General features: G+C 32.1%; 2 protein-coding genes across 3 annotated transcripts in view; both read left to right on the top strand.

Moving 5' to 3' along the window:
• The first annotated feature begins 696 nt into the window (after nt 1-696).
• tmem216 (transmembrane protein 216) lies at nt 697-3,533 on the top strand. The gene is made up of 5 exons (XM_073820920.1): nt 697-705; nt 795-888; nt 979-1,071; nt 2,902-3,103; nt 3,248-3,533. Exons 2-5 carry the CDS (start codon nt 873-875, stop codon nt 3,261-3,263), a joined length of 327 nt encoding a protein of 108 aa, XP_073677021.1. The 5' UTR covers nt 697-705; nt 795-872; the 3' UTR covers nt 3,264-3,533.
• Nucleotides 3,534-5,388: 1,855 nt separating this feature from the next.
• LOC141287944 (rod cGMP-specific 3',5'-cyclic phosphodiesterase subunit alpha-like) overlaps nt 5,389-13,508 on the top strand; it is a 30,696-nt gene continuing 22,576 nt past the window's right edge. The window contains exons 1-6 of one of the 2 annotated variants that reach the window (XM_073820057.1): nt 5,389-5,981; nt 8,937-9,089; nt 12,382-12,471; nt 12,564-12,704; nt 12,783-12,857; nt 12,985-13,049. In XM_073820057.1, coding sequence (XP_073676158.1) covers nt 5,505-5,981; nt 8,937-9,089; nt 12,382-12,471; nt 12,564-12,704; nt 12,783-12,857; nt 12,985-13,049 — 1,001 coding nt within the window. In that variant the 5' untranslated portion in view covers nt 5,389-5,504. Of the gene's footprint in view, nt 5,982-8,936; nt 9,090-12,381; nt 12,472-12,563; nt 12,709-12,782; nt 12,858-12,984; nt 13,050-13,508 lie in introns of those variants that run through there. The other variant, XM_073820058.1, reaches the window with a different exon arrangement.

Raw genomic sequence — 13,508 nt, forward strand, 5'->3', positions numbered from 1 at the left:
TTATATCACGCAATTCAGTAAAAAAAAAAAGTCCATAAAACATTGTTTATTACTATTTGTGTGGTAGAAACGGGCTTGGAAGCTACCGAAAAGTCCTAATACATTTATGAATCAACTGCAAGTGCGATTTATTTATTACCCTGGACCACACGATAAGGGTGCATTTTTAAATTTGAGATACCTACATCACCTGAAAGCTGAATAAATCAGCTTACCATTGATTTATGTTTAGGATATGACAATATTTAGCAGAGATACAACTATTTGAAAATCTGAGGGTGCAAAAAAGTCTAAATATTGAGAAAATCACCTTTAAATTTGTGCAAATGAACTTCTTAGCAATGCATATTACTAATCAAAAAATAATTTTTGTTATATTTACGGTAGGAAATTTACAAAATATCTTCATGGAACATGATCTTTACTTAATATCCTATAGTTGTTGGCAAAAAACTGGTTGTGTGGTCCAGGCTCACGTTTGTGCATTTAAAAAGATGAATGAATGAATCAAGAATATGAATTTAGTGTTGTTACAAATTACCTTATTTATTTCACATATTCAGCATAATTTCTTAAAGTTTGCTTTATGGTAACAGATCTGAAAGTTAGAGATTTAAGACCAAAAATGGAAAGAGACAAACGGTGACTTATATTATGTTCATCAATTCAGTATTTAATTTTGTTTTTGCAGGAAGACAACCTGTTGTATCCTTTTGAGCTGTCTTTTTTTTTTTTTTTTTAATTTAATATCTTTGTGTACTGTGTTTGTTTTGCTGCTTAACAAAGTATCTCAGTTGTCCTCCACACCACTGCAGATCCTGTTTCATTTAAACGGCTGGTATTTTGCAGCGTTCTTCATCGCTGAGATTCTTATGTTTATCTACAAAGGTGATGTATGGGCTCAATAAAGCATCTAGCAGTTGAGATGTATATGTTCTTCATGTGTGAAATAATCAGTATTTTCTCTGCCATTTGCAGGGGTCATCCTCCCTTACCCACAATCCAATCTAATATTGGATGTTGCTCTGCTGCTCCTTTTCTTGGGCCTGGAAACCCTCAGACTCTTCTACGGTTAGTTTTGTCATTCAGAAGCCTCCTCTTTGGAGCTGGGTTGTGCAAAACTAATCAGCCACTTTTATATTAGTTGAGGTTGGGATATGAATTGAAATCCCAGGAAGAGGAATTTACTATATTGCAAATCAAAATACAGTATGTTCACGATATAAGTAGATCTAATACAGTCAGGCAACAGATGAATTAGTCTTAAATAAGTTTTGCTAAATAATAATTACACTATTAATTTAATACTCTGTTTACAGTTGTTTAATACTTATATTCAGCGAGGATGCATTACATTGATCAAAGATGAAAGTAAAGACATTTATAATTTTTGTTTTAAATTTTTGTTTCCAGCAAAACTGTTTTCCACGCTTATATATGTTTAAGAAAATATATTCAAATAGAACAGAGTTGTTTTAAATTGTACAAAAAATTTTTGTTTTTAAATAGAGAAAACTTTTCAACGGTAGTGTATTTCTCCGTCATAGCATTCATTTTCAGTTTGTTTATAGTGTTTGGCTTGATTTTTGAAGACTTTAGGTTAAATTACAGCAAGCATTCTGGGAAATATAGAGGGAAAATGTGTACATAATCTGTACAAAAAGTACATTTTTTAAAAATAATTAAGTGTTAAATACAAATGTATAACATGTTGATAATAATTTGTATAAAAATGGGAAATAAGCACAACTTATACCACTAGTCAAAAGTTTTTGAACAGTAAGATTTTTAATGTTTTTTAAAGAAGTTTATTTGATCCAAAGTACTGCAAAAACAGTAAAACTTTGAAATATTTTTTACTATTTAAAATAACTGTTTTCTGTTTAAATATATTTTAAAATGTAATTTATTCCTGTGATTTCAAAGCTTAATTTTTAGTATTATTCCTCCAGTCTTCAGTGTCACGTGATCCTTCAGAAATCATTCTAACATTCTGATTTGCTGCTCAAAAAACATTTATTATTATTATTATTATGTTGAAAACAGCAGAGTAGAATTTTTTTTGGTTCTTTGATGAATAAAAGAACAGCATTTATCTGAAATAGAAATCTTTTGTAACATTATAAATGTCTCTATCATCACTTTGATCAATTTAAAGCATCCTTGCTAAATAAAAGTATTCATTTCTATAAATTCTTCCCCCCAAAAATAAAATAAAATAATCATACTAACAAACTCCAAGCTTTTAAATGGTAGTGTATAATGTTACAAAAGCTATTTATTTCAGATAAATGCTTTTCTTTGGATCTTTCTATTCATCAAAGAATCATGAAAAAAGTACTCAAATCTTTAGTAAAATGTAAAGTAAAAAAAATCAGCATATTAGAATGATTTCTGAAGGATCATGTGACACTGAACACTGGCGTCGTGATGCTGAAAATATAGCTCTGTTCACTGGAATAAATTACATTTTAAAATATATTCAAATAGATAGCAGTTATTTTAAATAGTAAAAATATTTCACAATATTACTGCTTTTGCTGTACTTTGAATCAAATGAATACAGGCTTGGTGAGCAGAAGACTTATTTAAAACAACATTAGAAGTTTTTACTTTTGACTGGTAGTGTATTTTACTGATTTAATTTAAATTTGTATTTAAATTTGAATAACAATTGGCATCCGTTTAAATTCGGTTAAAATTCCAGGAGCTGAATTTGAATTTAAAAGACTTTCTCTGTTCAGTTCGGAACCTCTCAACCCTGCTATGGCAATGACTGAATGTATGTCATCATAACAGATGGATAAAAAAATAATTGCCTTGTTTTTTGTGTACATTTTGTATTGGTGCAAGTCTATTGATCCATATAGCAAATATTGGCTTGTGATTGATGATTTTCAGGCTGGAAGGGGAACCTGTGTCAGCGCTCTCTGGCTCTGTTTGTGAGTGTTGGTATTCTGGTGGCCTGTGCGGTGCTGAGCGTCTACTACCTGCTGCTGCAGACCTTCGTCTTACGGCTGGAGTTTGTACTCAATGCTGTGCTGCTCTGCTTCTACAGCTTTGAGCTGGTTCTGGGGCTCATGACCATCTCTATTTTTTCAAGGTAAATGCTTCTGTATTTGTTTTTTGTAACACATTTATCCCATAGTTATAAAGACACATACTTGCATGTGGAATAAAATGGATATCTGGAAGTGGAAATTTAAAATGCTAGATATTTATAGAGCGTTTTTCCACTCTCTTTCAGGGCCAACATTTATTAAGTCCATCTGCTTTTTGGATGTCAGGATGAAAACACTGAACAGAATAAGCTGCAGACTTTCAAACAAAGAGCTGTCAAGAGTTGCCTTTTTTTGCAATACGTGTAAGTTACATAAAACAGACATTTCATTTGTACAGTTTTTCAAACAAATATCTTAAGCACCTTTATTCAGTTGATCATGAGATGTTTTAAATGCTATTTTCAGATTAAATGATGTGGTGTTAATTGCAGTGTAAGTGCATTTATGTAAATATAGATCATCTTTATTAAATGGTAGAGTAAAACAATTGTGTCATCATATAATTTCTACACAAATACACACATACCCATATGATGTTCTTGAAATGTAAATCAGTAATATTGTGAAATATTATTACATATTATTTATATTTTTTTCATCTGTTTTAAAATGCAGTTTATTCCTCTGAATTTTTGAACTGAATCATTTTTCCAGTCTTCAGTATCACGTGATTCTTCAGAAGTCATTCTAATATGCTGATTTTGTGCTCAAGAAACATTTTTACTATTATTATTATCAATGTTTAAAATAGTTGTGCAGCTTCATATTTTTATAGAAAACAATGATAGCTTTTTTCAGTATTTTTGACAAATCGAAAGTTTAAAAAAACACCATTTATTTCAAATTCAAATTTATTTTTGTTGTTTGTTTGTTTTATTTATTTGTAACAGTATGAATGTCTTTACTGTCACATTTGATTAATTTAATGCATCCTTGTATTGTTTTTTTATGTTTTTAATTATGAATCCCAAACTTTTGAAAGCTAGCTTATATACACTACCTTACTGTTTTTGAACAGTAAGATTTGTAATGGTTTTTAAAGAAGTCTCTTCTGATCACCAAGCCTGCATTTATTTGATCCAAAGTACAGCAAAAAAACAATTTTTGAATATATGTGACCCTGGACCACAAAACCAGTCATAAGGTTAAATTTTACAAAGCTCAATAAATAAGCTTTCTATTGATGTATGGTTTGTTAGGATAGGACAATATTTGACCGAGATACATCTATTTGTAAATCTGGAATCTGAGGGTGCAAAAAAATCTAAATACTGAGAAAATCACCTTTAAAGTTGTCCAAATTAAGTTCTTAACAATGCATATTACTAATCAAAAATTACATTTTGATAGGTTTACAGTAGGAATTTTACAAAAAATCTTCATGGAACATGATCTTTACTTAATTTCCTAATGATTTTTGACATAAAAGAAAAATCAATAATTTTGACCCATACAGTGTATTTTTGGCTATTGCTACAAATATACCCCAGCGACTTAAGACTGGTTTTGTGGTCCAGGGTCACATATTTTAAAATGTAATTTATTCCTGTGATTTCAAAGCTGAATTTTTAGCATCATTACTCCAGTCACATGACCCTTCAGAAGTCATTCTAATATTCTGATTTGCTGCTCCAAAAACATCTATTATTGTAATTATGCTGAAAACAGCTGAGTAGATTTTTTTCAGATTTCTTTGATAAATAGAAAGTTCATAAAAGCAGCATTTATCTGAAATAGAAATCTTTTGTACCATTATAAATGTCTTAATCATCACTTTTGATCAATTTAAAGCATCCTTGCTAAATAAAACTATTAATTTATATAATTTCACCCCCCCCCCCCCCCCCAAAAAATAAAAAATAAATAAATCCTGATCTTTGTATTCATCAAAGAATCCTGAAAAAATGTACTCTGCTTTAAATATTGATAATAATAATAAAATCTCAAACAGCAACTTGGAGTAATGATGCTGAGAATTCAGTTTTGATCACAGGAATAATTATATTCAAATAGAAAGCAGTTATTTTAAATAGCAAAAATATTTCACAATATTACTGCTTTTGCTCTATTTTGAATCAAATAAACGCAGGCTTGGTGAGCAGAAAGGAATTCTCTAAAAGCAAAAAATCTTACTGTTCAAAACCTTTTGGCTGATAGTGTATTTGAAACTTTAAAAGATCTTCATTTTCCAGATGTTCTAAGTGTGTCAACAAATGTTTGTATGCATACTGTGACTGCTGTCAGGTGGATGTCATAATCCTAATTACAATTGGACACAGGATTATGAGCACACGGACGCCTCTTTAAAACCATCTCCAATAATCCCAAGTGTTTCTCACCGTCCTGCCGTTTAAGTGCACAGGACAACACTGAGGCTTTGGGCAGCTCTAACACGATATAGAAAACCCTTTCAAGTGTAACTTCACTGACAGCTTTCACAAAATGGCTGCAGTGGACAAAGATGTGGCTGAGAAGTTTTTGGACAGTAATCCAACATTTGCCAAGCAGTACTACGACTCCAGATTCCGGGCAAAGGTTGTTTCGGACCTTTTAGCGACCACCAAGCAAACAGACGTGGACATGAGCTCGTACCACGATCTGAGCTCTATTGAAGAGTGCGAGATCATTTTCGACATGGTGCGGGACATGCAAGAAAACCTGCAGATGGAGAGGGCCGTGTTCAACCTCATGCGGCATCTCACCTTCATGATTCGAGCCGACCGCATGAGTCTCTTCATGTATCGCCAGAGGAACGGCATTGCTGAACTGGCCACGAGAATCTTCAACGTCCATAAGGATGCAACTCTGGAGGAGTGTCTGGTGCCACCGGACAGTGAGATCGTGTACCCGCTGGACACAGGCATTGTGGGACATGTGGCCACTGTGAAGAAGACCGTCAACGTACCTGATGTCACACAGGTAGGAGAACTAACCATGAAGAGGAACACATCTAGTCCTTGTGTTATGAAAATGAAGTGCAAATTACAAAATGACCTGTAGAGAGCAGTGCGATGCTGGAAATTCTCAGTCTTATTTGATTCAAAGTCATTATGATCAGACCAGAAGATACACAAATGACTATTTAAAATCTCATTTTTACAAGCAGCACAGCCTGCTTTTAATGAATTATATTGGAACCGTTTTCAGGCATGAAAAGGGAAGACATTGTTAAATAAAATCAACACTCAGACAAAAAGCACAAAAGCTGCCATTGTTCTTTTTTGCCTTATTTAACCCTAAAAGGTACATATTATACACTGCTGCTCAAGATTTTTTATGTTTTTAAAGAATGATATGCTCATCAAGGCTGCATTTACTTGATCAGAAATACAGAAACATTTTTGAATATTGTGAAATATTATTACAGATTAAAATAATGGTGTTCTATATTAATAGGTTTAAAATATAATTTATTTCTGTGATGCAAATCTGAATTTTTAGTGTCACATGATTCTTTAGAAATCATTATAATATGGTGATTTATTATTAGAATTATCAATGTTGAAAACAGTTGTGCTGCTTAATATATATTTTTTGGAACCTGTGATTCTTTATTTTTATTTTTTTAAAGAACAGCATTTTTCAAAGTCTTTTCTATCACTTTTTATCAATTTAACACATCCTTGCTGAATAAAAGTATTAATTTCTTATATATTTCTTATATTGATATTGTTACAAAAGATTTCTATTTTTAATAAACGCTGTAATATTGTGATTTATTTTTTTTAAAAGTTAACTGACCACAAACTTTAGATATTGATATATTGAAAAGATTTCTATGTTTAATAAATGCTGTTCAACTTTGTCTTCTTGGTATTCATCAAAGAATCCTGAAAAATATTTACTCAACTGTTTTAAATATTGATAATAATAATAATAATAATAATAATATCTCAAACAGCAACTTGGACTTGAGTAATGATGCTGAAAATTCAGCTTTGAAATTACAGGAATAAATTACTGTTTAAAATATTCTCATAGAAAGCAGTTATTTTAAATAGTAAAATATTTTCACAATAATACTGCTTTTGCTGTATTTTGGATCAAATAAAGTAGAGAGCAGTGCAATGCTAGCAATTCTCAGTCATGTTTGATTCAAAGTCATTATGGTCAGAGGAGAAGGTATGCAAATGACTATTCAGAATCTCAGAATCTTCGAATTATCAATGTTGGAAATAGTTGTGCTGCTTAATTTTTTTTACTTTTTTTTGGAACCTATGATTTTTTTTTTAGGATGCTTGATGAAAAAAAAAGGTTACAAATAACAGCATTTATTTAAAAATATATGTCTTTTCTAACAATATAAGTCTTTGCTATCAAAAGTATTAATTTCTTTAAAAAAAGAAAGAATACAATTTTACTGACCACAAACTTTTAGATATTGTTACAAAATATTTCTATTTAAAATAAACTTTGTTCAACTTTTATTTACAGGTTCCAACAAAATATTAAGCAGCACAACTAATTTCATCACTGATAATAAATCAGCATAATAGAATGATTTCTGAAGGATCATGTGACACTGAAAACCGGAGTAATGATGCTGAAAATTCAGCTTTTTATCACAGTAATAAATAACATTTCACAATATTACAGTTTTTTTCTGTATTTTTGATCAAATAAATGAAGCCTTCATGAGCATAATAAACGTCTTTAAAAACCATTAAAAATCTTACGGATCCCAAACTTTTAAGTGGCAGTGTACTGTACATACATAAATTGGTACATATTAGTAGTGACAGCTTTCGTACCTTTTTTTCCTCAGGGCGAACTATCACTAAAATCGCAATCTTATGCTTATTATTAGTGGCTAGTGCTGATAAACGTGAGAAATGTGCAGGAGATGTTGCACAGACAGATATGCATGAGTCAATGTGCTGTGTAGAGACAGCCATGAAATCTCCCCCTCTCTTTGATTAGAAATTGCTAAGCATTTTTCAAAGGAACAGGCTGTGTTTGGCACACAGTTTGCTTCACTGCATCGCAGACAGCAATATACTTTCCTCTGTAGTGCTCATAATCACTTAAAAAAAATGGGGTTTCTCAATCTTTGCGTTATGTGACTGAAATACCAAGCGGGTGTGTTTGAAACCCTGGAGGTGGCGACAGCTTGCTATCTCAGTTTCAGATGTCTGACAGGCTGCTGACTAACCACAAAATCCATAGATATACTGTTTGTATATGCGAGAAGTGTCGCCTGCTTCCTTTACACAACGAGTGTTTTCGAGCATTATGAGAGTGAGATTTCTTCTCTTTGTATGTGCACAGCACTGTTGTTAATATGCAGGGCTAGTGCTGGATTAGCGCAGGTCAGCGCTCTTCCCCGGTGTGTTATGTTACCAGGTCTGGAGGGGATAAAAGTCTTTAATCTGAGTTAAATTAGAGCGATCCTGGATTAAATCTAAAGGTCAGTTCCTAACGCCGTGTTCCACAAGTCAGCAGAATATCACTGCTTACCTTGACTCTACATTTCACGTTCCCTTTCTAGTGTTAATGTGGAAGAGAATATGGAGAAAGTAATGTTTCAGAGGCACAGTAAATAAGAGAAATTCTATTTAAATATCCTGAAATTTCAAAATGCAAGTTTTTACCACATGCATTTAGTACTGACCTGAATAAGATATTTGCCAAAACTATTCACAAATAATGCTTTTGACAAAAAGTGCATAAACTCAGATCAGTAAGGTCTACAATCAGTCAAATCCAAAAAGAAAACCCTGAGCTGCATTGAAATGAACTTTTATAAAAGGCTAGTCATTTTTGACAGGGAACACCAGATTGGTACATAATAAGCAAACCTTTATTTCAAGCTAAATTAAAATATTTAATTGTATGTGTCAGTGTCAGTAAATTTAAATGTGCTTCATTCTCCAGGACAGCCATTTCAGTGACTTCGTGGACACTCTTACAGAGTACGAGACCAAGAACGTGCTCGCAACTCCCATCATGAATGGCAAGGACATGGTGGCTGTCATGATGGCGGTGAACAAGATCGGCGCTCCTCATTTCACTGCTCAGGATGAAGAGGTAGCATTCACTCATATCCTCCTTTGTGATAGCGAGTACAGCGATTTACGTTTATATACTCAATAAGTCAGAGTCTCTGTGAGGATGCAATTTGAAACATAAACAATGGCAAAAAGATTAATTATATGCATCGTGCTCACCACACATACTTTTAATCTCAAATCCCCAGTGAATGTAACAAGTGCGGTTTCACTGAATATTAATACAGTAAAAGCATTTTCATTAACCCTCGGTTGTGTTCGGGTAAAATTTACCCGGAAGAGTGTTTCTTTTTCCTGAAAATACTAGTTAACGTTTTCGCATTGGACTCAAACTTCCTGACTTTGGTCACACAGGGTATAAGTACTTCTCGTAAATTTGTTAAAATGTTTAGTTATTTTTGGTGAGTTTTATTTCAGCTAATTACATTTGTGGTGTTCCCGGTCAAAAATGACCGGACTCCAAACAATTATGCTATATTATCACCAAATATTGGAGTCGTTCTTTTTGTCAACTTGTTTTTCTTTTATTTAGGACTCATTTATCCGAAAGCAGGCACCTCATTTTTTGAGTGAAAAAAGCATTTTTTTATGAATAATTGTCACAATATTACACAAAAGATTCTAAAAATGTGCACTCCATCTCACACTAGTCTACTTAAACTTTATCAGGTAGTTTGCTTTTAAATGCTTTTATTTTGTACAAAATTGCAAAAAGTCCGAAAAAGTATCCGAAAGTAGGCACCTCATTTTTTAAATTTTATGAATAATTTTCACAATATAATTGTGATTTTGTGAAATTTTGTACAAAATAAAAGCATTTAATAGCAAACTTCCTGATAAAACATTAGAGCACACTAGTGTGAGAAACCTAATTTTTTGTTTAATATTGTGATAATTATTCATAAAAAAATGCTTTTTTCAATCAAAAAGTAGGGTACCTACTCTCAGATAAATGAGGCCTATGATTACTCAGATGCAAATAGAAACACAAAACCAGTCCTAAATGAAAGAAAACAAGTTGACAAAAAGACTGAATCCAATATTTGGTGATAATCTAGCATAATGAGAGATTTATAAGCAATTGTTTGGAGTTTGGTCATTTTTGACCGGGAACACCACAGGTGTGATTTTTTGCAATTTTGTACAAAATAAAAGCATTTAAAAGCAAACTTCCTGATTAAACATTAAAGCACACTAGTGTGAGAAACAGAGCAGATTTTTATAATTTTTATCTCATATTGTGAAAATTATTCATAAAAAATTATTTTTTTCACTTAAAAAAACAAGGTACCTACTCACAAATAAATGAGGCCTACGATTACTCAGATGCAAACAGATTACACAAAACCAATCCTAAATGAAAAAAAAAAAAACAAGTTGACAAAAAGATTGAATCCAATATTTGTTGAAAATATAGCATAATGAGAGATTTATAAGCAATTGTTTGGAGTCCGGTCATTTTTGACCGGGAACACCACAAGTGTGATTTTTTGCAATTTTGTACAAAATAAAAGCATTTAAAAGCAAACTTCCTGATTAAACATTAAAGCACACTAGTGTGAGAAACAGAGCAGATTTTTATAATTTTTATCTCATATTGTGAAAATTATTCATAAAAAATTATTTTTTTCACTTAAAAAACAAGGTACCTACTCACAAATAAATGAGGCCTACAATTACTCAGATGCAAACAGATTACACAAAACCAATCCTAAATGAAAAAAAAAAACAAGTTGACAAAAAGATTGAATCCAATATTTGTTGAAAATCTAGCATAATGAGAGATTTATAAGCAATTGTTTGGAGTCCGGTCATTTTTGACCGGGAACACCGCAAGTGTGATTTTTTGCAATTTTGTACAAAATAAAAGCATTTAAAAGCAAACTTCCTGATTAAACATTAAAGCACACTAGTGCGAGAAACGGTGCAAATTGTCATATTTTTTTTTTTATCTCATATTGTAAAAAATGCTTTTTTCAATCAGAAAATTAGGTACCTACTCTCAGATAAATGAGGCCTACGATTACTCAGATGCAAATAGAAACACAAAACCAGTCTTATATTAAAGAAAACAAGTTTTCAAAAAGATTGAATCCAATATTTGTTAAAAAATCTAGCATAATGAGAGATTTATAAGCAATTGTTTGGAGTCTGGTCATTTATTGACCGGGAACACCGCAAGTGTGATTTTTTGCAATTTTGTACAAAATAAAAGCATTTAAAAGCAAACTTCCTGATTAAACATTAAAGCACACTAGTGTGAGAAACAGAGCAGATTTTTATAATTTTTATCTCATATTGTGAAAATTATTCATAAAAAAATTTTTTTTTCACTTAAAAAACAAGGTACCTACTCACAAATAAATGAGGCCTACAATTACTCAGATGCAAACAGATTACACAAAACCAATCCTAAATGAAAAAAAAAAACAAGTTGACAAAAAGATTGAATCCAATATTTGTTGAAAATCTAGCATAATGAGAGATTTATAAGCAATTGTTTGGAGTCCGGTCATTTTTGACCGGGAACACCACAAGTGTGATTTTTTTGCAATTTTGTACAAAATAAAAGCATTTAAAAGCAAACTTCCTGATTAAACATTAAAGCACACTAGTGTGAGAAACGGTGCAAATTTTCATAATTTTTTATCTCATATTGTAAAAAATGCTTTTTTCAATCAGAAAATTAGGTACCTACTCTCAGAGAAATGAGGCCTACGATTACTCAGATGCAAATAGAAACACAAAACCAGTCTTAAATTAAAGAAAAAAAGTTGACAAAAAGATTGAATCCAATATTTGTTAAAAATCTAGCATAATGAGAAATTTATAAGCAATTGTTTGGAGTCTGGTCATTTTTGACCGGGAACACCGCAAGTGTGATTTTTTTTTTTTGCAATTTTGTTCAAAATAAAAGCATTTAAAAGCAAACTTCCTGATTAAACATTAAAGCACACTAGTGTGAGAAACGGTGCAAATTTTTATAATTTTTTTTATCTCATATTGTGAAAATTATTCATAAAAAATTATTTTTTTCACTTAAAAAACAAGGTACCTACTCACAAATAAATGAGGCCTACGATTACTCAGATGCAAACAGATTACACAAAACCAATCCTAAATGGAAAAAAAAAACAAGTTGACAAAAAGATTGAATCCAATATTTGTTGAAAATAATGAGAGATTTATAAGCAATTGTTTGGAGTCTGGTCATTTATTGACCGAATCCAAACACAACCAGAGGGTTAAACAGACGTCTACAGAACAGATTAAACGCTCTGTTGGAGTAAATCGAAGTCTCTGTCTTGCAGACGCTGAAGAAATATCTCAACTTTGCCAATCTGGTGCTTCGAGTTTTTCACCTGAGCTACCTGCACAACTGTGAAACCAGAAGAGGACAGGTGGGATTTCTGTGAGATTGAGATATATGACATTGACCCAAAAACACTGCCGCTTGGTGATCTCATTATTTTTCCTCACATCTCCGTTAAAGGTGTTGCTCTGGTCTGCCAGCAAAGTGTTTGAGGAGTTGACTGACATTGAACGACAGTTCCACAAGGCTCTCTATACAGTCCGAGCCTTTCTCAACTGCGACCGCTACTCTGTGGGCCTCCTCGACATGACCAAAACTAAAGTGAGTGGTTTAGTAGGATTAGTAATTATTTGAAAATTGTAAGCGTTTACTAATATATTTTTATTTATTTGTCTGTAGGAGTTTTTTGATCTTTGGCCCGTCCTGATGGGAGAGGTGCCCCCTTATAGCGGACCAAAGACCCCTGATGGCAGAGTGAGTGTTACGCCGAATAAATAGAAAATATGAGTTTAGTTAATCATGTCAGAGAAACACAAAACTGCCATGAATGAGTTCTTACATGCTGTCACATGTTTGACTTACGGTATTAATTCTGCTTCAGGAAGTGATTTTCTACAAAGTGATTGATTACATATTGCATGGAAAGGAGGACATCAAAGTAATTCCGTAAGTTAATACATTTTATATTGCCTGTTAAGTTTGAGCGTCCACTTGGCATTTAATTAAGCCCAGTGTTGCCACATGTATTATCATGCATCATTCTACATTGCATGCATTGCAATTATTGCATCTTATAAACATACTGCATGAGGAAATAGCATGTCTGGCCAAACTCTTGAATAGGCCTTCCTGTTGAGCCAGGCTTGAGCAATAATTATTTTTAGTGTTAGTTTAAAGTACAAATTTCCATATTCCTAGCATAGATAAAGTACCATTCAAAACGTTTTTTTTTTTTTTTTAAGAATTAGTTTGAATCCAAGATATTCATGTCTTTCTTTCTTCAGCTGAAAAGAAATTAGGGTTTTTGAGGAAAACATTCCAGGTCTTTTCATTTCACATCATTATACATCGTAGTAATATTTTACAATATTACCTCGTTTTTTCTGTATTTTTGTTCAAATAAAT

The sequence above is a fragment of the Garra rufa genome, chromosome 16, assembly GCF_049309525.1.
Source record: "Garra rufa chromosome 16, GarRuf1.0, whole genome shotgun sequence".
In the NCBI taxonomy this organism is placed as follows: Eukaryota; Metazoa; Chordata; class Actinopteri; order Cypriniformes; family Cyprinidae; genus Garra; species Garra rufa.

What these genes read in the sequence shown, in the direction of transcription:
- tmem216 (XM_073820920.1), top strand. An exon ending in AACCCTCAGACTCTTCTACG is followed by an intron (nt 1,072 to 2,901) that starts GTTAGTTTTGTC and finishes GATGATTTTCAG; the next exon opens with GCTGGAAGGGGAACCTGTGT.